Genomic DNA, 24745 nt, shown 5'->3' with positions numbered 1-24745 from the left:
AGGTGAGTGTACTGAAGATCACCTTCATGTATGGCCCCACATTTTGGCTTATTTTCTATGGATCTGCTGGTCAACATGTGAAATGCAATTTTAATTCCACTTTTTAGACTAAATCCTGTGCTGAGCACAAACAAATCACAATGGAAAGCAAGATAGTGGCTCCTGCCCTCATGAAGCTAATGGTCCAGTGAGCACAATAAGCACAAATCAAGCATTGTGGTCCATTTTGCTAAAGATTTTAATAGGAAAATAATGGCATACACAAGAAACTACAGTAGGCAGATCTAGAATAATCTTGGAGTCAATAAGTCATTTTAGCATTAAATTTTTAAGTGATTTTTTATTTATTGATTAGAGAGAGAGAGAGAGAAAATCAATTTGTTGTTCCACTTATTTATGTATTCATTGGTTGCTCCTTGTATATGCTCTGACCCAGGGATCAAACCCACAACCTTGGCTTATCTGAACAACATTCTAACCAACTGAGCTACCAGGCCAGGGCTAGCTAAAATTTTTAAATTAAATTTATTGGAATGACACTGGTTAATAAAACCATACACATTTCAAGTGTGTAACTCACTAAAACATTATCTGCATACTTTATCGTGCACTCATCAACCAGGCCTAAAATATGATAAGCTTTCTCTTTATTTGTTGGCATTGAGGCCCATCCTGCCCTTCAATGGTCTGCTTAGCACTGGTGAACAAAGATAGGCTACAAAATGCTATTCTCATAATCCTCTGCTAGCTGTCTTCCTAGTAAGTTTTATCAGTGGGAAGCATTGGCAGAGATCAGAAAGTTGCAGGAAGAGAGAATTTTCTTATTTTGTGCTTTGTCAGGAATTTTTTAAAAAAAATTCTATTAAATTTATTGGAGTGATGTTGATTAATAAAATTATCTATGTTTCAGGTATACAATTCTATAATAAATCATCTGTATATTGTATTGTGTCTCCACCACCCCAAGTCAAATCTGCTTCCATCACCATTTATCCCCCCTTTACCCTCTTCTACCTTTCCTTACCCCACCCCCTTTTAATCACCACACTGTTGTCTGTCTCTATGAGTTGTTGTTTAATACTTTGCTTAATGCCTTCACCTATTTCACTGTCTCGGTCTCTCCCCACCCCCACCTCCTGATAGCTGTCAGCTTTGCTCTCTATGAGTCTGTTTCTATTTTGTTTGTTAGTTAACTTTGTTCATTAGATTCAACATATGAGTCAAATCCTATGGTACTTGTGTTTTTTGGACTGACTTATTTCATTTAGCATAATGTTCTCTAGGTCCATCCATGCTGTCACAAAGGATAAAATTTCCTCCTCTTTTATGGCCTAGCAGTGTTCCATTGTGTAAATGTACCACCATTTTCTTATCTGCTCATCTACTGATGGGCATTTGGGCTGTCAGGAAGTTTGATGACTATAAGTCACCTGTGATTGCAGTGAAATCATGAATCCAAAGCAACGAAGCCGCTCAGGATTCTTTATAACCATGGTATCTCTAGTAGTTTAACATCAGATTTAAATTTATGGGTAAAAACAGCTTTTCCATATCTGCATAATACCCTTGTTTTCTTCTTACTCTTCCAACAGTCTCCCATTTCTCCCTTTTGACACCTTCCCAAAATTTTGTAAATATTTATTCTCTTGAATCTCTTTTGTATGAAAGATTCAGTGTTGTCTTCTTCACTGAACTCTGACTGAAACACATAAACAGGGAGTAACTATATAAAGAAAGGGAAGGGTGTGCAAAGGGAAGGGTTTACTAAGAAGAAGAAATAATTAGGCAAAGTATTAGATATAAGAATTATTATTTTTTATTTCCAGGAATAAAATTCCAGTATTTTGGGGCATAGATGAGCCTGATAAAAATTCACTAGAAAAGTATTGGCATTCCAAAATCTAATTCACTACTGCCTAACTAATGGCAATCAAAATATTTTATAGCTTATCTCTGAAAAAACTAAGGCCATCAAATGAGAACTTTTTCAGATTCTTGTTCTGCTACCCATTCATTTATATGTGAGTACTACCCTGCCACTTTTTTTCTTCTGGGAGACATCTTGTTCTATCCAAAAACTTACCTACCATCTATTTTATAGAGATTTGCACCATGGCTTCTTTTGTGGATCTTGACTCACCAAACTCCTACTCTTCTCTCTATTTTTCTACTCTTCTACATTTACTTTTTGTTTATTAGCATGTGAAGACTCTTAGATTTATCTCATTAATTTTTTTGTGATCATATTATTCATCTTCTGTCATCCTATACATTTTTCTTCGTTTTTAATCTAAGATTTTTAGATGGGTGTTTTATGTTTGTAATTATTATTATTTTTTAAATCCTCACTTGAGGATATGTTTTTATTGATGAAAGAGTGAGAGAGACATTGATGTGAGAGAGAAACAATAATCGAATGCCTCCCATATGCTGCCCACAGCCTAGGTATGTGCCCTGACCAGTAATCAAACCTTCAACCTTTTGGTGTACAGGATGATGCTCCAGCCAACTGAGTTACCCAGCCAAGGCTGTAATTATTATTTTTAAAGACACATTAAGATCAGTGAAGATAGGGAAGAATAAATGTGGATAAGAGAAGTCAAATATATTTGTACAATTGAACAATTAAAGAAAAGTTTGGAAAAATATTGCAGGTTCTCAAGAGTCGGGACTGGGGTAGAAAAACAATATTGACAAGTTCCTCTTAGATCTACAATGAAGTTATCTTTGATGGATTGATGTAATAAAAATATTATATTGTAAGAAACTGTGGTAAACTCATTAGTTAATCCACAGAATGTAAACTGAGAATTCAACTTTCCATATTATTACAGTAATTTATCCATAATGAAATTATTATAGAATTAGAGTTCTAACAGATTAGTAGAGGAGAAAATACAAAAATCATGATGAACATGCAAACATTTATGTAAAAGGTAATCATTATTTTCAATACAAGGGAGTAGTGACTATATATTTATAAGTATACAGTATACATAAGTAGTAGCATCAACTTTATTTGATTTTTCATTACAGTTAATTCATAATGTACAATTGATTGATCAAACTAAAAGTAAGTAAACAGAAATTGCTTTTTTTGTAGGAGGGTTCTAAAAAGAACCTTGAGGACATTCCTTATTTTGAACAACATGGTACATCCCCAATGTCTCATTGTATCTTTCCCAGTGAAACTGCCTTGAGAATGGCCCTGCAGATTTGCTGGGTCTTGATGCTATAGATAACCGGGTTCAGCAGGGATGGGAAAAGCACAGAGACAGTGCCCATGAGGATGTGCACCAAGGGTGAAGTATGATGCCCAAATCTGTGCACAATGGACAGGCCTAGCACAGGCACATAGAAGCAGAGCACAGCCAGGAGGTGGGAGACACAGGTGTTGAGGGCCTTAAGCCTCTCCCCTGCAGAGGCGATGGCTAACACGGTGTAGAGGATGATAGTGTATGAGAGCAGGATGAAAAGGACATCAGAGCCCATGGCCAGCATGATGATGCACAACCCATAGAGTCTGTTGAAACGTGTGTCAGAGCAGGCCAGGCGGATCATGTCCTGATGAAGAGAGTAAGCATGGGACAATGCCCCGCGGTGACAGTAGTTAAAGTTCAATAGGTGCCATGAAGGTGCAGCAGTAATGGCGGCACTCCGCATAGCCAGCACAACCCCAGCCAATGCCACACGAGGACCCGTTAAGCACAGATGCTTAGCGCAGTGGGAATCGGATGGCCACCAGGTGGTCCAGAGCCATAACAAAGAGCACAGCTGACGCTGCTGCAGGACACAGGGCACCAGGCCCACCTTCCGGGCATCAAACCACAGCACACCCAGCACCGAGGGCAGCGTGGACATGCATAGGCCCAAGTCTGTCACAGCCAGAATGACCAGAAAGTAGTACATGGGCTGGTGGAGAGATGGGTCAGTTGGAACCAGATGCAAGATGGTGGAGTTACCCAAGAAGGCCATGAGGTAGCCTACAAAAATGGGCAGTGAAATCCAATGGTGATCCCATTCCAGGCCTGGGAAGCCTGTCAGCAGGAATATGGAGAAGCTCAAATTGATACGGTGGACATCCTCATTCTCTCCAGGCCTATTCACTCTGACAAAGGTGGCAGTGTGATTGAAAATTAGCAGGCCAGTAAGCATGAGCCACCCTCTCTCAGACACCAATCTCCTTCTGGCTAGTCTCCACTCTCTGCACACTCTGGAATTCAGTGACGTCTCAATGAACAACTGCCCTCACAAGCAGCTTGTTCTTTTCCCATTTTCCCCCTCTTTAACTCATTCCCATCTCATCTTTTTCTTACCTCAATGACATTAATCCTCAACAAAGGTTTTCTCTGCTCTTGTTCTTGACCAGCTAGTGAAAGAGGGGTGTGTGTATTTTTCTCTTAGAAAAAGTCCTTATAATTCAACTTGAACAGAATGTTCAAAAATTCTGTTACTCCCTGCCTTTTTTGTATCTCTTCAAGCATTTATTGTAAGAAAACCTATCTTTAATTTTTCTAAGCAAATTGAGGTTATGTGTTCAGATTTGCCTCATCCAATCTGCTTTATCTCCTTATTGTCATTATGGGATCCTCTCCACATGTTCATGCTTCTCTTCCAACTCAATCTCTCAGGAACCTGTGACTTACTGTCAAGCTTCTTATATCTCACGCATCTTCTCAGGTCCTCTGGAAATCTCATTCTTCCTTACAAAGTCACACTAATTTATCCTACACACTCAACATCTTTATTTAAAACTTTTATTGAATTTACTGGGGTGATATCAGTTAATAAAATTGTATAGGTTTCAAGTGTACAATTCTATCATGCATCATCTGTATATTGCATTGTTTAGCATTCACCACCCAAAGTCAAGTATCCTTCCATCATTACTTATTCCCCTTCACCCTGTTCTACCTTACCCCACTCTTTTTCCCTCTGGTTATCATACTATTGTCTGTGTCTATGAGGTTTGTTTGTTTGTTGGGGGGATAGTCTATATATTTAAAGCTGCTACCTTCACTCTAGTTCCTGATATTTCTTTCAAGTCTAACTTCAGAGTGTACTGACATGCCTGCTTCTTTGTTTCTTATCTTTCTTTTATTTTGTCTCTATATTTTCAAAGATATTTCTGCACAGAAATCAAGTTGGAGACTTAACACAATTTAAACAACTCTAATAAACCAGGTAAACTTATTAGGGCAGTGTTTCCTCAACAGGTATTGGGAAAAGCACATATTAGTAAGTAGTGTACCATGAAACAGAAGCAACAATGACAAAGCCTGTTCCTTGCTCAAATTTGTTTATTAAGTACTAAAAACAGGGGTATCTTCTTGCTCAGAAGATAACTTGCTAATTTGGATCTCAGTGTCTGATACAAAATAATGGTAATGTTTTTAATGAAAGAATGGATGTGTTTTAACTTATATACCATGTGTACAAAACATGTGTAGAAAATTTGTGATATAATAAGGGATAAATATATTTGTTATTGCTCCCAACCAAAAAAAAAAAAAAAAAAAAACACAAAAAAACACAAACAAACAAACTGATTTTCTTATATTCTTATAATTGTCCTTATTGTCCTTACTCTTTACCCCTTCCTATTATACAGAAATAAACCCTATCTCCTCTTCAATATGAAAGTACTTTAAATATCAGCATAAGGTATCATGTGCCTTTGAAAGGTTGGGGATATACTGAGAGAACAAAGGAATGAAGAAGTAATTGAGAGACAGTGAGAAAAGGAAATACTTAGAAATAGATCATAGCATATACTGAGGGAGAGAAGGCTGAGAGACAGAGTGAAGGATGAGGCTAAGAAAGTGGGGAAGGTATAATGAGGACCAGATAGGAGAAGGATGTGAGACAGTGTAATGGTGACTTTAATAAGAATATGCTGAGGGGCAAATCTGGAGGAGAGACTAAGAGACTGAAAGGCCATGAGAAAATGGAAGAATTGGGATGTAGTGATAACTGGTGAGAAAGATGTTGAAGGAAATAATAAGGCAAGCTGAGTGTCAAAGAGAAAGGGAATTATAAAACTGAGAGGAAGAAATTCAGGAGCAGAAACAGGAGATAGGAGGCAGAAAGGGGCAGGATTAATGGCCTGGAGAATGGGTAGGCTAAGGTCAGAGAGAGGGTTGCTGAGAGACTGACAGCAGAGAGATGGCTGGCAAAAAGGCATAGATAGAGAGAAAACTGGATTCAGGAAAGAGACTGAAGGACAATGGAGGGAAAGCCAATGCATAAATTGGTAGGAAGCTTAGGGACTCAGAGAGAATGGGGTGAGGCAGAGGGAGAAGCAGAAAAGAGAGGAAGGGCAGAGTGGGAGGTCAAATGAGAGATAAGGGGTTTAAGAAGAAGAGAAAGTATCTTGTGAGACACCTAGAAGGGCAGGCTGGGTAGCAAAAATGATGATGAATTAAAGGTGCTATCAGATACTGAGGGATTGACATGGGGATGCATGAGGAACAGAGGGAGGATGAGGTGCCTGAAGTTGGTAACCTAGAGGAGGCTAGGGTCACTCCCACAGCCTTTTGTTCAGTCTTCTCATCTCAAAGACACTGGACAGTGAAGATCTATATAGTCCTGTGGCCCACTAGACAAAGATTCATTAGGCAGTAGAGTGAGGTGGTTAAGGAAGTAGTTCTGGAATCAGATCTGCATTCAAATCAGAACTCCAATATTTATGAACTCTATGATTGTGCAAATTATTTGCTTAATCTGAGTTTCTTCAGTTGAAAAATTTAGACAATCATTATATCTACTTTGTTATAGAGCCATTTATATACAACTCTAAATGTAGTACAATTAGACCACACAATCAATGGATGTAGATTATTATTATTTATGGTTTCCAAGACTACCTTCTTATTGAAAGGTCTCCATAATCATTACCTACCATCTGACATCTACAACTCTTCCCTTTGTGTCTGCAATGGTTTCTAAGGGAAAGTCAACAAGTGACCTGGCAACAACAAAGAGTAAGAAACTCAGGGTTTGGAGCTCTGGCTCTTAAGTGGTTTTTGGACAAGCCAGCCACATGACTTTGGTAAAGTGACTGAATCCCTCTACACCTTAGCTTTATTCTGTGACGGACTATTCCACACGTTCCCTGCTTCCTTTCCAGGGAAACAATTGGGTTTCATATGGGACTGTGGAAAGAAGTGCTCTGAAGTGTTGGAAGTTGCATCAGTCAGGTTGGAGTTGGGATTATGTTTTACCTGACACAATCTTGTAACACTTCACTCTAAAACCCAGGCCAATAACAACCTCTGATCTCTCTTTCCAACCAAAAACATCATGGTGATATATAATAGAACAGTATCTCTAACCAGTCATCATTCTGGAAATTGCTTTACCTTATAACTCTACTTATACACCTGCTAGATAAAAAGTATAAGAGAGGAGATTGGATTGGCTGCCTCTCTTCACAAACCAAAGGGTCTTCAATGACTTACTGATCCCTTACTGTTGGGAGCTTCTTTCCTGACCTCTGTAGCACCTTTCACTCCTCTCCCAGCTTCTTCTGATTGACTCAGGATCTGCTGCATCTCAGGCCATTATCAAGCTATCTGTCCTGTCCTTCTCCCTTGGGTCATAGGCCCTCAGAGGAAACTCCTTAGATGGATGTAGGATGCAGACTTGGCAAACATCAACGATGGATCAATTCCTCCCAGAACTTATTTTTTTTTTCAAACCCCAATTATCTTCCATGGAAACTTAGTGACCCGTAAACATCACCATGAGAGTTTTCAGCAGATCAGATTATGTTTAATTTTGTTCTCCCACTAGCTCCTATAGTTAGGAGAAATTTATTGGTTGACCCGTAGTCCTTCTTTCTCGGATCCTCTCTTTTTTCCCAGTTATGTCTGTCTTTGCAATTCTTCTTACTACCAGGAAGTTATTCACACTCAATTATTCAGCAAATATGTGGACACTATAAGCTTTTGGCCACATACTTGAATGTAAAGATTAATAAAACACATTGCATTTGATAAAATATTGTATTTTTAGGGTCCAGGAAATTCTAAACTCCTGAGTCCATGGCAAAAAAACAGAACATTTTATTGATTAAACAGACTCCAGCAAGTTTTCTGTTGGGACTTGGATCAGGTAGGAGGAGTGGTAGCTACTAGTATATACAAGGTTCCTTATGACCCAGCACTGTGAATAACAACTCTCAGGAAGCACTTTCTGGTCACTGCAATTTCAACTAGTGGCAGTGGGGGTGAGGGGGATGGGAGGGCCCAAAGCCCCTGAGCAAAGCAGAATTAGGGAAATGATGGGGAAACCCCTTTGATAGATGCTACCCAAAAGAAATCCTCTTTAGCTTCCTGGATGTGAAGAAGAAAACCCTTATTAGAAAAAGAAAAGTTCTTTTTTAGCTTTGGATCTTACTTTAAGCATTTATGTACTCAGGAATTCATTTAGTATTTATTTATTATCTATTTTCTGCCTGGAATTGTATTTATAAAGATTTACTTGTAAACACAATATGCATACTTCCTCCAAAGAGTTTAATTTAGTAATATATTCTGGAGAGGGGAAAAAGAAACTAAACTGAAAGACAAAATAGTACACTAATATGTACTAACACTAATAGTACACTAAATATAAGAATGGGAAATGCAGGGTTCCATAGGAGTCAACTAATGAAGCCTCTGCTCTGGTATTGGAGAGGGGCCCTGTCAGGAAAAATGTTCTTAAAGAAGCAATCTCAATGCTGAGATTCCACATGAATTTCATTTAGTCAGTGGTAGGGGCAATTTTCTCTTGTAATTTAGGTTTACAATATTCTGAGCAATTAGATTATGACATAGACATGCTTGTGGAAGTTTTCTTTATTGAAGCTTTGTTGCATTCCATGTCATGTGCAAGATTTCATAACTAAAAGTGATGAGAAACAAACGTTGACTTCAGCTTAATGTTATATCTGAGGTTATAGGACTCGGGAGTTCACAAGAAAGGTAAAATAAGAAATGAGAAGAGTTAGAGGTGGGGACAACGCTTTCTACCAGATGAACAAGGCCAGAAAGTAACACATCCACAGAAAGATTTGGAGGAGTTCTGCCTGAATCTGCCATCAGGGAAGAGTGTAGAAGTTCTGATTATTCTAATATGAGTCAAGAGTCCAAAGGATACTGCTTAGCTAGAATGAAAACCAAAGAGAATGACCTTGACGAGGTAGAGATGAAGGAAGCAGTCATAAGAAACCATGGGAAGAGGTACATTTCCTAAAGTTAATTACAACTAGGGTTTATCAATTTTTTGCCAGGTTCTGTTCTGAGTGCTTTTAAAGGTATTATTCCTTTTTAGTTTTTTTTTTTTTTTTAGTTTCAGTTTTTGCATATTGATTATGACCCTCTACAAAGTCTTCCCCTGGGCAGCGTTGATACTACACAAAATGCTAGGTCTCATATATGGTAAGAGGCATTATAATTTAAGCAAGAGCAGGTCAGCATTCTTAACCAATATTCAAGAAAGAAATTCACACATATTTTATGTAGGGTAATGGGAAAGATCCTGGGAAACTTGGAGTGAAATAATAAGTACTCAGTGCTGCCAATCTTTGGTCTGATTGAGGCCCTTCTTCTGGCCACTCTGGAATTTTTAGCCCCAGAACTCACACTGCCCTTTCTGAAACCCAGGAATTGTTGATGGCATGGTGTATCTCCTTGGCTTTAATACTGTATATGAGTGGGTTAAGCATGGGAGGCACAAAGAGGTAGATGTTGGCCATAAAAAAGGTGAACAGAAGATGGGGCATGCTTCCCAATGCAGTGCACCAAGGACAGCCACACCACGGGCACAAAGAAGACCAGCACAGAGGTGTGAAGTCATGTTTGCAAGGCTCAATGCCACTCTCCTGGGGAGGCCAGTCTTGCCACCGAGTGTAGGATGACTCCACAGGACAGTGCAGTGAGTACTAGGTCCAGCATCACAATGAACACCATCAGTGTCAGCCCAGTGTTGAAAGTGTTGTCTATGAAGGCCAAGCATATGGCCTCCTGAGGTAAACAGAAAGAATGAGAGAGGACTTAAGGTCCACAATAGGGAAAAGCCTTCAAAAGTAAGATAATAGGAGCAAGGGCTGCAGGTCTCTTGAGGATGACAACCAGGCCTGCTCTGACCATTCACTGGCCAGTGATAATGACCAAGTACTTCAGGGGGTGACAGTTGGACACAAAGCAGTCAATGAACATGACAAGGAGCACTGAGGACTCCATGACAAAACATGAGTGGATGCAGAACATCTGGATTTGACAGGCTTCAAAATAGATACCATGGGAGTTAAACCAAAAGATTCCCACACTAGTAGGCAAGGTGAATACTGACAGTCCCAATCTATGACAGCCAGAAAGGATAGTAAATAGTACATGGGTGTGTGCAGATTAGGGTTGATCTTAATAATTATCAGAATGAAAGAATTTCCTGGGATGACCACCAGGTACATAGGAAAAAGGGGATGAAAATCCAGTGTTCAATGGCTTCCAATCCAGGAAAGCAGATGAGGTAGAACATGGGACTAAACTGAGTGATGTTGGACAAGAGCATGAATTGAGAACTGGTATGATACTTGTCTGGCTTGGGTAGAAGAGGAAAAAATGGAATATCCTCTTTTAAGCTTATAGAAGAGAAAACTTCTACCAAAAAATTTTGAGAGCATTCTGCTTTTACTGAGATCATAATTCTGGCCATGTCCTAGAGAAAGTCTACAGGGGTAGGAAGACAGCAACAACACTGTATTTATTGCCATCAACAATGACTGCTATTATTTGGGAGCATCTATCATATAAGATGGTACAATAATTATCCTAAGTGCAACCAAAGAAAGGCACATAGTAGCAATTATGTGAGTTTTGGTGGGTGGTAACAAGTTCAACTTGGAGACCCAGGGAAGACACTCAAACTGAACTATAGCTGGGCTGGTGTGGCTCAGTAGTTGAGCATCAATCTATGAACCAGGAGGTCACTGTTTGATTCCTGGTCAGACTCGATCCCCAGTGTGGGGCATGCAGGAGGCAGCCGATCAATGATTCTCTCTCATCATTGATGTTTCTATCTCTCTTCCCTTCCCCCTTCCTCTCTGAAATTAATAAAAATATATTTTTAAAAAACTGCGCTATGAAGACTAAGAATTAACCATGAGATGGAATTTTATAGAAAGGATTTCCAGGAAGAAGGAATAGCATAAGCTAGGGCATCAAGGTGAGGAAAAGTTTACTGAGAACTAAAACATTTTCCCATACTCAAATATGAAATTCAAGAGAGGTAATACCTTGGCATGAGACAATAGCAGTAGTTGATAGGGACAAGACTCAACAACGGTTTATATGTATGTCAAAAGACTGAACACATATTGATGATTGGGTTAAAAAAAGCAAGCAATGACCTCATACTTTTTGTAGAGTACATTGTTGACAATCTGCAGGAAGTATTTAAAGTCTGTACTGGAGACATGTTTTTTGGTGCATGGAGCTAAATGAAGATATTTAAGTGATAGCTTTTCCCAGAGTTAAACAATATTATGTAATGTATAAACTACCACTTATCTAGATACTTGTAATATCTGCTTTATTTCATATATTAGCATCTATATATCAGCTTTCTACTCTGCTTCTCTGAATTATATATAATTTAAGTACTACTGCCCCAGAAATAGTCATTTATTAGCAATGCAAAACACTCTTAGCTCTTTTTGCTTTTTCATTCCCCCACATGATCTTTAGATTTATTTTTATCATATTACAAAATAGTCTTCTTTGAAAGAAGACTGGAATTGTATAAAATACATTTTATCAATTTTCATTCACTGTGCATCTATCATGGGCCTATTCTGAAAAACCCAGAGCAGCACCTTGCAGATACCCAGATAAACATGAAATAGATTTGCCTTTATGAAGTTCACATTTACTAAAGAAAATATATTGCTAAACAGAGCTCACCAAACAGTATGACTATCCCAGGCTAGGAAGGCAGAATTGGTTTCTGAAGGCTGGCAGCAGGGAACAATGAAGGAACAGTCTTTGGCACCATCTCTGTCCCAGAGGGTAATGTTAGGATCTTGTGGATATAAAGTGAAATGAATATGGGTATGTGATTGTTAGGGAGGTGGGGTATCAATATGTTGGTGGGAGTCATTCAGGCCTTAAATTTGAATGTATTAGAATCTATTATTAAATCTCTAAATCTATTACTAAAAGCATCAATGCAAGAGTGTACCTATTTCTCTATGTGCTAGTGGTTTTTAGAGCATATAATACTATTTGCATATGTACATCTGTGTGTGTGTGTGTGTGTGTGTGTGTGTATGTGTATGTTTGTGATGAGAGAGAGAGAGAGAGAGAGAGAGACAGAGAGAAAGAGAGAGAGAGAGGAGACTTTGTTTCTAGCTCTTTAAGGCTTTTATCTAAAACAAATCAAATTTGGATTGCCTAATTGTTTATTACCTGCCACTGTACTTCTATTCTTAACACTAATATCCCCCTTGGATATAATTAGATATACTTTTTTATTTAATTAGGATCTCAGCACTCTTTAGATCCTATTACCACCATCTCCTAAAGTACCTCCACCTGTAGTCACTCTGGTAATTCTTTAAGATGGAATTTTATATCTCTAGGCTACAGCTCATGTTTTTACAATTTGGTCAATTTCTCTACTGAAAAATTATGGGCCACAGAGAGTGAACATTGTATGTTCTAACATTTTTTTAATGTATGTGTTTTATTTTTAAAAAAGCTAAATGTGAAAGACCTTGTTTGCTGAGAGAGATCTATGAGGACTAGAATATAAACATCAGAATGTGGTGTAGATTTTATAGTCATGCTCTAGTGCCCCTGTATGTACTAGAAATGTGGGGAGTGAGTCCAGAGCAAGGTTCTAACTTCACTCTTCATGGTGGTCCATAGCTGGGCCAACAGAAGCAAGGGCTCAATCCCTATTCCAATCACTCAGAGACTGAGCCTGCTGGAAGAGGCAGTCTCTCCCACCCCCCGCCCCCCTCCCCGCCCCAGTAGCTTCCTTTCTGAAATATGGTTCTATGGCTCTTTCCCTTTCTGATCATTGAACTAGAGCTCCAGAACCAACAAAAGTACTGCAAAGCTTTTTCTACTTCCCCATCCCTCAGGTCCCACTTTAATTATCACCTCCTTTGAGAGCCCTCATTTGTCACACCAGCTTATGCAAGTCTTTTTATTCTCCCTCGATTGCATCAACCTTTTTGTTTCCTTCACAGCAGTTTTATAAAGCTGTAACTGTTTGTCATTGTATTTTTACTATTTTTCTTCTTTATTAAAATATAAGCATCATAGAGGCAGGAAATAGACACACCAGTATATCCTTGGTACCTAGTAATTATTAAAATATAAGGGATTTTTATTAAATAATTAACTAACTAAATAAATATAATTTACCATTAACTAACTAAATAAAATAAAGTAGAATATGTATTTTCTGTTGTTAAATCTCAATGCCCAGACATGTGTGCCTGTCTGGGGTTGAATTTAATTTTCTCTACAAATGACTGTGACCTGAAAATATTGCCACTTAAGTTTACTCTATGTAGATACTATTTGTAAATGTCTGACTTACTTTACTGTAGTGGTTCCAGTCTGGGCTAGTCAGTATAAGATATATATCTCTTTCACCTATCTAATGTCTCCTAGCATTAATAATCCAAATTCTGAACTTCAGTATCCACTGTAAAAGACTGAAACTGTCATAATAGAAATAATAACTAATAACTACATGAATAATCACTGTTATCACTAGTACTCTTTCATTCACTATTTGGTAGACCCTAGCATTTTTTTATCTTCATTTTCTTTCTCAAGAAGCAGCCTGTAGATGCTGTACAAGCCACAAGATGGCAGGAGAGGTTTCTGGAACAACTGACTCAGTGGGGGCCACCCAGAGGGAGCTTGTCTAAAGAACTTGTTGATTCTATAGAAGGGGGATTGGAGGCAGGAAACCAATATCTCATCCCCACTTCCTTTTCCCAAGTGGTTATGCTGAGAAAATGTCTACCTTTTTCCTCTCTGTTGTCAACAGTAAAGTCAACAGGGTCATCAGCTTTAAAAACCATTGTCTTACATGGAGTCTTAGTCTATATTCACTCTAACCCAAGAATGTGCATAAGGCAGCACTGTTTTTAGTGTATCATGAAATAGCAATGCCACAAACAGCTCCTGTCACCAAACAATAAAAATGTATTTAAACATTTTCATATGTATGTATGTAAATGTGTAGAAAAAGGCACAGTGGGATGCACACTATATTATAAAAAGGGATTATCTCTTTAAGGAGGATAGGAAGGTAGGGGTGAGTAGTCTTTCCACTTTATATTTAAAATATAAAATATACTTAATATTTTATGTTTATTTCATAGACATATTTAAGATATTTCATGAAAAAATTTAAATGTAATTATTTACTAGTTACATGATTTTGAAAATTTTCTCAAATTATTGTATTTTATTTTTATTAATAAAAATAAGATATAAAATCTGTTTCATGGAGTTTTACTGAGTGATAATGAATACAAATCTTCTAATAGTGCTGCATTTGGCAGATAGTGGCTGTTAAAATACTACTGTTAATTAATTTCTACTAACTATTAATAATAATTTCATTTAATATTTGTTAGACCATCATTTAGTGCCTATCTCCCTGCACACAGCACATACACATCTTCTATCATGTTGGCTTCATGCAGTTCTAGAAACCAGTAGTCACTCAGATTATATTTGTGAATCAATGAGTGCTTACTTTAAAAGACTTCATCCTCTCCATATGTCTAATCTTAAATCCTAGTCATATGGCCATAAATATTTTGATATCCTAAACACTCTAGGACAGATCCTGTTTCACAGGCACTGTTAGTATATCAATGTCCACTTTCAGAAGGATTAAAAAAACACATCTGGTCCACATGACTTACCACAATTTAGGCTTCTTTGCAGTCTAGGTTAGATTTGAGAGGGTCATGAGGAAGGGAAAAGTTTCTGAGTAGAAGCTTCAAACATCTTCAAAAGAAAGTGCCTCTGAATCCTCATGAGAATGAGTAAATCCAGTGTTCTACTCCCAAGAACACTTTGGCCTACAGAGGAAAGCCACCACCAGCTCTATACATTTGGCTCCTCCAGTTGCTAAACATAGCACCTTAAGTCACTGTCTCTGAGAATCTCAAATTCTTTGAAAAGCTGAACTAAAATCTTCACCATTTTCTGCTTTCTCACAGGGTTTATGTGAGAATAGAATGCAAATCTTTCCATTATCAAGTGTTGTGCTTATATGGAAGATTTCACAGAGTCCTCACTTTCTTTAGCAGGCCAGATCCTTCCCACCCTGAATGCCAAATGATCCCATTTTCACAAATTGTCTAACAACAATAACAACACCAACTAAAAATCCTACGGTATTTACTATGGTCCAGGAATGATTAAGTGCATTACATGTATTAATACAGTTAATCATTAAAATAATCTGATAATGTGAATACTGTTAGTATCCCCATTTATAGTTGAGCAGATCAAAACACAGAAAGATGACATGATTTGCTAAAGAGTACAGCTGGTAAGTGGCAGCTGGCATCTTAAGTCAGATGGTTTAATTCCAAAACTACTGCAGTAGACTATGTATTGAGAAGCATGTCACAATGGGTCTTTAGAAAGCTAGAGAGGTCATAGCTGGATTACCTGTGCTGGGCTAGTTAAATAATTGATTGAAGTTTCAGCAAATCTTAGTAAGCTGGGTGCTCCATAGGTGCAAAAAGCCAAGTGAAGCTTGGGTTACTTGTGAGGTGTAATTGGAAGAGGTGTAGCTCTGTCTTGGTAGAGGTAAAACTTTAACGAACATTTGACTTCTTAGTAACAGGTGAGCAAGGCCCAGGAAATGCTTAGTCTTGGTTGCAATTTTGTCATGGGGCACTAGATCATAAAAATAGATTTAGGAGGAACACATAAAATGAAAACATACATTTGAATGCATACATTGAGTTCGTGTCTCTCTCCTAATGCACCAGCACATGAGAAGCATCATTTTTAGTTTAACTTCAAAAACCTCTGTTAAGAATGATTTTCTTTTAGTTAATGGTGAAATAACTAACACTCCGTGGTTAAGTGACTTTGCAAGGTCGTATGTCTGTGTATGGCAGAGCTTCTCTTCCACCTGAACCACATTGAGAGACTGTCCTAGGCCCAGTGCTAAGAGGGCTTTATCCTGGACCATTCACTGCAAAGGGAGGTGGCAGTATTTGCAAAACTTGGGAGGGAAATGGTTGGAGACTGACCATAAGGCTGTGCCCAAGAGATAAGACTTCAGGTCTTGGGAGGGGCTGAAAGTTTGGGCCTGTTGTCTCAAGGCTCAGATAGCACCTCACCATAGCTGCCCCCACCCCCAACCCTGCATGCACAGAAACTCCTATGGGTTAGTCACTGATGAATAATAATTTTCCTGAATTTAAAATGTTATCCCAGATACATTGGATCCCAGGGGAACACCTTGATTTCTCGTTTTCCTTTAACATCCTACAGAAAGAGTATCTCTTGGGCTCCTTTTCTGATTATCTGTATCCCTGTATCCCTGGCTCTCTCTCCTTTTCTTCTATATTTCCTTCCTCTCATTTTCATTCCCTCTATTTCACTGACTTTTAACTTCCCACTTAAGGCTTGTTCTCTCCTCCTCACTCACTGTTTCTTATCTTGACACTGGAACGTACCTCTAAGTCATCTAATCTTTAGCAGGAAGCTTGACAAGAAATGCATGGTCCACACGAGCTCTTGTGTTACCAAGTAAACCACACACAGGCTCCTCCACAGGTGGTTGATTTTGTCTTCCTCTAACCACCACCAAAGAAATAAAGCATTCATTCTTTGGAGAACCTTAGAGATAGGAAAAAATATGAATAACAAGTAAAACTTCAGTGTCTAATACATGTGCCAGACAACGTACTGAGCAAGGAGCATATAGTAGTAAGTGTGCAAAATAAAGTTAGTTCTTGTTCTTCTGGATTTTAAAACATAAAATAAATTCAAAGAATGAAAGAGGAAGGAATAACAGCAATATTTAAAAAATATGATAGAGCCCTAACAGGTTTGGCTCAGTGGATAGAGCATCGGCCTGCGGACTGAAGGGACCCAGGTTCGATTCCAGTCAAGGGCATGTATCTTGGTTGCTGGCACATCCCCAGTAGGGAGTGTGTAGAAAGCAGCTGAATCCATGTTTCTCTCTCATTGATATTTCTAATTCTCTCTCCCTCTCCCTCTCCATTCCTCTCTATAAAAAATCAATGAAATATAAAAAATAATAATATGATAGAGAATTTATAGGATTCTGGGAGCATGTAGGTGATTTACTTTATTAAATCTGGCAAGATGTATGCATGGCCACAGAAAACTTGCTAGAGTATACAATATCTGACAGATGTGTGAGAATCAGTCAGGTATAAAGGAGGGAAAATTTTGTTCTGAGGGAAGAGGAGAATAGAAATTTCTAAGACAAAAATAGTTTTGAAGAAATAATTGATACTCAATACAGTTAGAGAAATCAAAATGACAGTTACAAATGGTTTGATTGTAGAGGTTTTATTGCTTAAAAAAAAAAACACAACCATGCAAGAGATCTAGCATGGTAGCCCTCATACCACAGGGAAGGTGTAAAAACACCATCTGTGTTGGATAGGATATGACTATTCTAAGACATGGAGAAATAACAATACTGGTATATTACCCCAGGCATTTAGAAGGATATTCTAGAGTTCATATCATATATCTACCAAACCTCCAAGACCTCTAGACTTTCATTTTAAACAACTCCTTAATTGGAATTCCAGCTTCTCTAATTTATAACCATCTAATTTTGGTCAAACCCCTTTGACCCTCTCAGTCTTTGAGCCTCATTTGAAAGTAATTGACACTAGGTAATTGTCAAGACCTGTGAGGACTGCAATATCACCTGGGAGTGGATTGTAAGTGGTGAGATATTATGCATAGTGAGGTTTTGTTGTTATTGTTATTACATTTCTTGTAAAGGGCCATTTTAATTCTGTTTTGCAAAAGCAGACCAGTATCATTCACACTCAAATATGTCAAAACATTCCAAATTGCTCAAAATGTTTGGAGAAGATGTAGAAGATCTTCTTTTAAGAAGTCTTGGAGTGCCCTGGCCAGGTGGCCCAGTTGGTTGGAGCATCCTCTTGTACACCAAAAATTGCAGGTTTAATTCCCAGTCAGAACACATACCTGTGTTGCAGGTTCGAGCACCTGTTGGGATGTGAATAAGAGGTACTCTTGATGTTTCTCTCTTTTTCTCTTTCTAAAATCAATAAAAATATATTTAATTCTCTAGTGAGGATTTTTTAAAAAGGGCTTGAATCTAGTGAAAGTTACTGGTGTTATGAGTGGATTGGAGAAGGAATGATAAAATGGGAGGACTATGTTGGTAAGTACAGACTAGAAAAAGACCAATTGAATCCTGAAGTATTGGACTTCTTATGGGAGTGAGGGAGGGCAGATTTTGCTTTTGTAGAGTTCAGAAAAGGAGCAGCAGAATGTAAAAAAATAAATAAATAAATAAATACGCACACACACACACACACACACACACAAACAGCAAAATAAAATAAGAAAAAAAAAACTTTTTTTTTACAAAGCTGAGTCTGAGATGCTATTTTCACAACTCCAGTCAGTGTTATTTTTATGCCATGTTGAGGAATTGGGGAAAAGCAGAGCTAGAGAGCATAATTGTTACATATTATGCAACAAGCATGGTCTGGGTATGTTACGTATGAGCCCTACTTTTTAATAGAATGCCCACAAAAATCATACTTTCCCCATACTAATAACCGATACTGGGATGCCTTATCAGCAACTCAAAACTTAGACAACTTTGGTGCCCTGGTAAAAGCTCTGCTCAACCAGAAACACAGTATATCTGATCAGCCAATCGGGTGTTCTCATCATAAATAAGGTTGACAGTGTGGACAACTATGAGTGTGTTATCACAAATCAGGTTGACAATTTTTCTCTTCCTTGTTCTTTTTAAAAAATATATATTTTTTTGATTTCAGAGGAAGGAATAGGCAGAGAGAGATAGAAACATCAATGATGAGAGAAAAATCATTGATTGGCTGCCTCCTGCATTCCCTCTACTGGGATTTGAGCCCACAACCTGGGTATGTAACCTTGCTGGAATCCAACCCAGGACCCTTCAGTCTGCAGGTCAAAACTCTATCCACCGAGCCAAACCAGCTAGGACTCTTCCTTGTTCTTTACTCTTTATCCTATAAAAGCTTCCTGCTTTCTGCTCCACTTAGCAGTTCAAGTGGAGATTGTCCATGTAATGAAGTGTTTAATAATGTTTGTGTCACCTAAATTGTCTCCTTTAATCATTTTTTAACTTTGCAAAGACCCATAATTCTAAGACTGTTGCCTCATGACCTTGAAAAGTATATCCATCAATGCATAAGATAAGGGTCCATCCTTTAGGGAGCCCTTGAGATCTCCTATTGAAGAGAAACAATTTCCCCAAACTAATCATTCTGTTTCAGAAACTTGGAGGCTTCAAGAAGATACTCTAGATCTCTCTTCTCTTAGGTGTCTTCTCATGGAGCAACCCCACCCTGATATTTACTTAAACAACTTTACATTTGCCTTTTTTGCTCCAATTTTTTTTAAAAAACTCCCAGAACATTGTTTATATTGAAGTATATGAGAGTATAAGATTCAGGGCAGGGTATTAAATTTATCTATCAGAGAAGTTTCCCCAACCTGTCTCCCTTGATCCTGTACTTGAGATGTTCAGTAGAGGCCATCATGATCTCATAACTCTGCTGTTTCATAAGACACACTCCATCTAAGAAAAACGAAAGTTCCCAGTCCTTTATTTTTTTAAATTTATCTTTATTATTGTTGAAAGTATTACAGATGTCCTCCCCACCCCATCCAGCTTGCTCCCACCCTCTCCCCCAGGCCTTCACCACACTATTGTCTGTATCCAAGGGTTATGCATATATGCATATAAATTCTTTGGTTAATGCAAATCTTTCATTTCTTATAAGCTCTTTCTTTTATCTCTTTATCCCATCTCTGCAAAATAAGGAAGAACAAAAAGGGAAGAGAAACTTTTGAGGGTGTCAATAAAATGTGCCTTCATAAAACATATTGTTATCCTAATACCCTTTATATTGGTCTTCCATGGCATGCCCAGGATCATTGAACCTAGAAAGAAAGTAAAGAGAAAAAAGAAAAAGAAAAAGGAAAAGAAAGAGGAAAAGAAAAAGAGAAAAAGAAAAAGAAAAAGAAAAAGAAAAAGAAAAAGAAAAAGAAAAAGAAAAAGAAAAAGAAAAAGAGATTTCCTTTGATGAGGCTTAAATAACCCTGAAGTCATTCCCAAGATCACAAGAACAAAGTTAACTCTGACAAAGAGTTGTGATCTTGGATATTTTAGGATATTGGATGAGAATATAATTTATGGTTTCCAAATATTGTAGGGCATAATAACAGAGACATAAACAAAGAACCAACAGACACACAGAGAAATATTCATTTCATTCATTTTAATAAAAAATTTGTATCTTATTAAAGATTTTTTATGTTACTATAATACAGTATATCAAAAGACATAGGATATCATTATACTCCTGGAGCACACAGTCTTGAAGCTACAAAAGGAGAAGCACAAATTTCATACATAATTACAAACAGACACAAAGCCAAGTTAAGTAAAAACAAATAAATTAATTAATATATAAACAAACAGTTCCTTCAGCTGATCTGGCAAAATCATTTACCAGGCTGGAAGCTTCTCTAAAGATCCGGTTTCTTGTTTGTTTTCTCATGTTACTCATAAATCTCACCTTTCTGGAAATTTTTCAAATTTCTGTGACTAAGAGTAGGTGTAGGAGTCAGAGATCACTTTCAATGCCTGTTGACAGATCCCAGAGACAGGGTCTACTATATGAATGGAAGTTACTAGTCACTCAGTGGCCCCTTATGTAATCCTAACATTTCACACTCTATCTTATCTTTATAAGAATATCTCTTTGATTCACTTTAAAACCTGTCACTTGATTCATGGGTACTGGCTCTTCAGTGGGCCGTAGAACTGCAAACTCCTCCAACCCTGAATAGACTGTGAACAAAAGCAACTTTAATAGATATTTGGAGCCAGAAAAGATAATTTGTTTCTTCTAGTCACAAGCACTGACTCCATCCTCTCCATTTCTCCCCACTCACACATATGACCAAATCTTTCTCATCTCTGGTATTTTGCATATTTTAGGAACACTCATTTAGCTTTATCAATGACATACTTCCAAACTGGACTTTAATACCACTTTACTATCTGAAAATACATATGTTTGTTCTCAATATCTGGGACTGATTCATCAAGACAATGACCATCTAAGTTAGAAATTATAACTTAAAAAATAAATATGTGATTTTTAAATTGATTTTAGAGAGAGGAAGGGAGAGGGAGAGAAAAAGAGAAACATTGATGAGAGAAAGAAAGATTGATCAGCTGCCTGCAGCACAACCCCTACTGGGGATCAAGCATGTGCCCTGACCTGGAATCGAACTGGTGAACTCTCAGTGCATGGGCCAATGCTCAACCAACTGAGCTACACCAGCCAGGACATATCTTTTTTTATTATTATATAGTTATATCTCTGTTATATTATTTACATATATTGTTAACAAAAATAATATTTAAAAGTGTTCAACAAAAATTTAACTCAATAGACTTAGATATACTTTCCCTAAAGGTGGCATATTGACTTGAGGACAAGGTAAGGCTCATTGCTTTATTTAGTGCATTTCTGTAGATAGCAACCAGCTCTATGTAAGTGAAAAAACTAGATGAATGTTTGAGGTGAAGAATGTAATTACTAGGTATATCAGAGCCAATACATGAAGACCATATGAAATAACAATAGAATTTGACTCAAATTATGGTGATGGGCACCATAGATCCAAAAAATAGACTCATCAAACAGGATGAGTTACCTGGGAAAACAGTAAATTAGTTGGAAACTTGACATATATGCTTAACACTGTGCATATGTTATATTGTCTACAACTCAGCAATAAATAGGCAGGGCAAGATTATGTTCTAAATAGCAGAGGTTGTTTTCCATTGGCATGCCTTTCCCTAGTTGCTCGTACAAACAAGCTGTTAGCTTTTCCATGTTTCCTGGCATAGTCCTCAAAGAACAATGAGTTAAAGTTATGTTCTAGTGTGAGGCAGAGAGAATAAGCGAATTATTCCCCTCTGGATCTGCTTAGTCTTAATGCTATAGATGACAGGATTCATAAAAGGGGGGAAAAGAAAGTAAATGTAGCTCATTGTGATGTGGACCACATGAGGAGCATGTTTCCCAAACCTGTGGATAAATGTCAGACCAACTACAGTGACATAGAAGACCAGGATACAGCAGATGTGGGAGACACATGTGTTGAGGGCCTTGGCCCTTTCTTCTCCAGAAGCAATGCCCGTGACAGTCTTGAGAATAAAAATGTAAGAAAAAGAGATGATGAAAAAGTCCAACAAGACCATTGCAAATACAACCACGACTGGATAGAGACGATTGAAGGTGATGTCAGCACAGGCTAACTTGATGACATCTTGGTGTAGACAGAAAGCATGGGAGAGTACATGGGACCGACAATAGGGAAACCAGTGAAGGCGAATAATTATTGGCATAATTGACAGACTGGCTCTTGTCAATACCCCCATCCCAATCTTCATTACTCTAGTGTTTGTAAGGATGGAAGTATATCTTAAGGGGTTGCGGATGGCAATGAAACGGTCATAGGCCATGGCAAGCAAAACACCAGACTCCACAATAGAAAGTGTATGGATAAGATAGGCCTGAGAGAAGCAGGCCCCATGGCCAATCTTTCTGTGATTCAACCACAGGACTCCCAGAACTGTGGGCATTGTGGTCAATGTCACTCCGAGGTCTGTAGCTGCCAGCATAGCTAAGAAATAGTACATGGGCTCATGAAGGTTATGATCATCCCTGATGAGAAAGAGAAGGGTGCCATTACCAAGAAGTATGGAGATGTAAACCACCAATAATGGGATGGAGATCCAGTGATGTGCCTTCTCCATGCCTGGGAAGCCAGTAAGCAGAAATGAGGAAGTAGTGGTATTGAGCCACATTGCAGGCCTTGAAAGATGAAAATATTTCCTTTAGATAATGCAATAGAAGCTCCAGTTCTTTAGAAGTTTACCCCTTGAATGTGCCACCTGTTTATAACATGTTTATTAGTCTTGACTTCCAGGGATAGCAAGGATGGCAATTTAGTCATCCCCTAGAGATTTTTGGGCATTGGAAAATAGAATGTATAAAAAACAATTCTATAAATTATTAAGGATTGCCTATATGCAAGGTTATTGAACAATATGTCAGGGATATGGCAATGTATGCAGAACAGACCTGATTGATATCCTTCCAAATTACATAACCTAGAAAATAAAGACAAAATGAAAGAAGGAATCACTATATTTGAAAGTGCCATAATCATGTTGCAACTTGCAGGGTGTTTGTTATGGTGCCCCTCATCTTGACCAGCGGTATCAGGGAAGATATGAAAGTTTTTCAAAATGCATGAAACCTAAAATATCAGTAGAAAATTGGTCCTGAGCAGTGTTGAAAGTGCAAGTACATACATCCTAGGGCAAAACTAATAAACAATAAACAAGCAAGTAAATGAAATAGACCTGTTGATTTGAGGGAATGGCTAAGGCTAAATATATCTGGGGGCAAAATTCAGTTGATGAAGTTCTAGAGACTTTGGAAGACTGTAAAAATAATACAATGTAATTATATGTGTTTATTTTCAAAATACATGGACCTCAAAATCCATGTTGCCTAGCAGCAAATTACTTCAGTTGTTATTGTTCTGTTTCAAAGAATTAAAAATTTTATAACATAGATACAAAAATAAGCAATATAAGGTGGATTTTATAAGCATTTGAGAGCACTATTTATTAACAGTACAAGACAAATTACTGGTGGCATATCACCTATTTGCAGATACAAAGATAGAAATTAGTTATTTAAGCAGGTTTGAGGAAAATATTTTTTTAAATTAAGGAGTATGGTAAGGTTTAACAAAAGTGAGAAGGCTCTGTGACATTCAAATTTTAAGGTATCCTCTGGGTCAGACAGCCAATCTCTGAGAGTAAAAAGAACATGAATTGGTGCCTCTGGCATTAGCCGAGAAAAACGGAGCCACCTTCTATTATGGTTGGTGTGGACTGAAAAGAAACATCGTGGTGTAAATTGAATGCATGACTCCCAGACCCCTGGAAAAACGTCTGCAAGATTAACGGGTTTTTACTTCAGAATAATCTGGCTGAAGTTCTAGGTCTGCTACCGTGTAACAATAATGATATTGAGAAACCAAACTTAAGCCTTGGTTTCATTATCTTTAAATGGTACTAGCAATTTCTGCCCAGTCATGCTCTTGACACAGAGTGTGAGGATGGAATAGAATTGCAAATGGGGAAGTGCTTTGGGAAGAATGTTATTCTTCACTTTTGAAACTTGGTTGTTATTACTTAGAAGAGCCTCCCCACTCCCTATGTAGTGGGTATGTAACAGGATTAGTCATCGATCCTGAGATGTGCCAAATTTATTAAGAAGCCTGGGGAACAGATATAAGATAATGGAGTTTTGAGGAGGCTAGATCTGACTGTAAATAAAAGTATTAAACTAGAAACCATCTGAACA

At 37.8% G+C, this 24745-nt stretch overlaps 1 protein-coding gene and 2 pseudogenes across 3 annotated transcripts; all 3 read right to left on the bottom strand.

Annotated features, from left to right (window-relative positions):
* Positions 1-3168: 3168 nt before the first annotated feature.
* Positions 3169-4155, bottom strand: LOC308233668 (olfactory receptor 51L1-like; annotated as a pseudogene). Its single transcript has one exon. The product of its transcript is annotated as an olfactory receptor 51L1-like (transcript).
* A 4118-nt stretch (positions 4156-8273) lies between these two features.
* LOC308233667 (olfactory receptor 51M1-like) lies at positions 8274-10701 on the bottom strand (annotated as a pseudogene). Its single transcript has 2 exons — positions 9630-10701; positions 8274-8336 (listed from the first exon to the last, which is right to left on the bottom strand). The product of its transcript is annotated as an olfactory receptor 51M1-like (transcript).
* Positions 10702-22230: 11529 nt separating this feature from the next.
* LOC308233398 (olfactory receptor 51B6) lies at positions 22231-23169 on the bottom strand (the record flags this gene model as incomplete). The annotated part of the gene is made up of 1 exon (XM_080640328.1): positions 22231-23169. One exon carries the CDS (start codon positions 23167-23169, stop codon positions 22231-22233), a length of 939 nt encoding a protein of 312 aa, XP_080496454.1.
* Between the last annotated feature and the right edge of the window lie 1576 nt (positions 23170-24745).

Source organism: Plecotus auritus, assembly GCF_963455305.1.
Source record: "Plecotus auritus genome assembly, chromosome: 9".
Lineage (NCBI taxonomy): Eukaryota > Metazoa > Chordata > Mammalia > Chiroptera > Vespertilionidae > Plecotus > Plecotus auritus.
This window is presented reverse-complemented; position numbering and strand designations above follow the sequence as displayed.